Source organism: Halyomorpha halys, unplaced genomic scaffold, assembly GCF_000696795.3.
Source record: "Halyomorpha halys isolate HHAL.00 unplaced genomic scaffold, Hhal_1.1 Scaffold84.1, whole genome shotgun sequence".
NCBI lineage: Eukaryota > Metazoa > Arthropoda > Insecta > Hemiptera > Pentatomidae > Halyomorpha > Halyomorpha halys.
In genome coordinates, this window is record NW_027110155.1 from 70,805 (window position 1) to 71,207 (window position 403).

Below are 403 nucleotides of genomic sequence, written 5' to 3' on the forward strand. Positions count from 1 at the left end.
TAAATCTTTTATTGCAAATCTCACAAACATAGGGCTTTTCTCCAGTATGTTTTCGTTTATGTAGAGTCAACTCACCAGACTGTGTAAATCTTTTACCGCAAAGCTCACAAACATAGGGCTTTTCTCCAGTATGTTTTCATTTATGTCCAGTCAAGTAGATAGACTGTGTAAATCTTTTATCGCAAAGCTTACAAACATAGGGCTTTTCTCCAGTATGTTTTCGTTTATGTAGAGTCAACTCACCAGACTGTGTAAATCTTTTATCGCAAAGCTCACAAACATAGGGCTTTTCTCCAGTATGAGTTCTTTTATATACAGTCAACTCACTAGACTGTGTAAATCTTTTATTGCATATCTCACAAACACAGGGCTTTTGTCCAGTATGTTTTCTTTTATGTACAGT

At 35.5% G+C, this 403-nt stretch overlaps 1 protein-coding gene across 1 annotated transcript in view; it reads right to left on the reverse strand.

The window, feature by feature from the left end:
* LOC136795982 (zinc finger protein 85-like) overlaps window positions 1-397 on the reverse strand; it is a gene marked incomplete at its 5' end in the record, with an annotated part of 2,706 nt that extends 2,309 nt beyond the window's left edge. Inside the window, 1 exon segment of the mRNA XM_067048285.1 lies at window positions 19-397. Within this exon segment, the coding sequence (XP_066904386.1) occupies window positions 19-397 (379 nt within the window).
* Window positions 398-403: the final 6 nt, after the last annotated feature.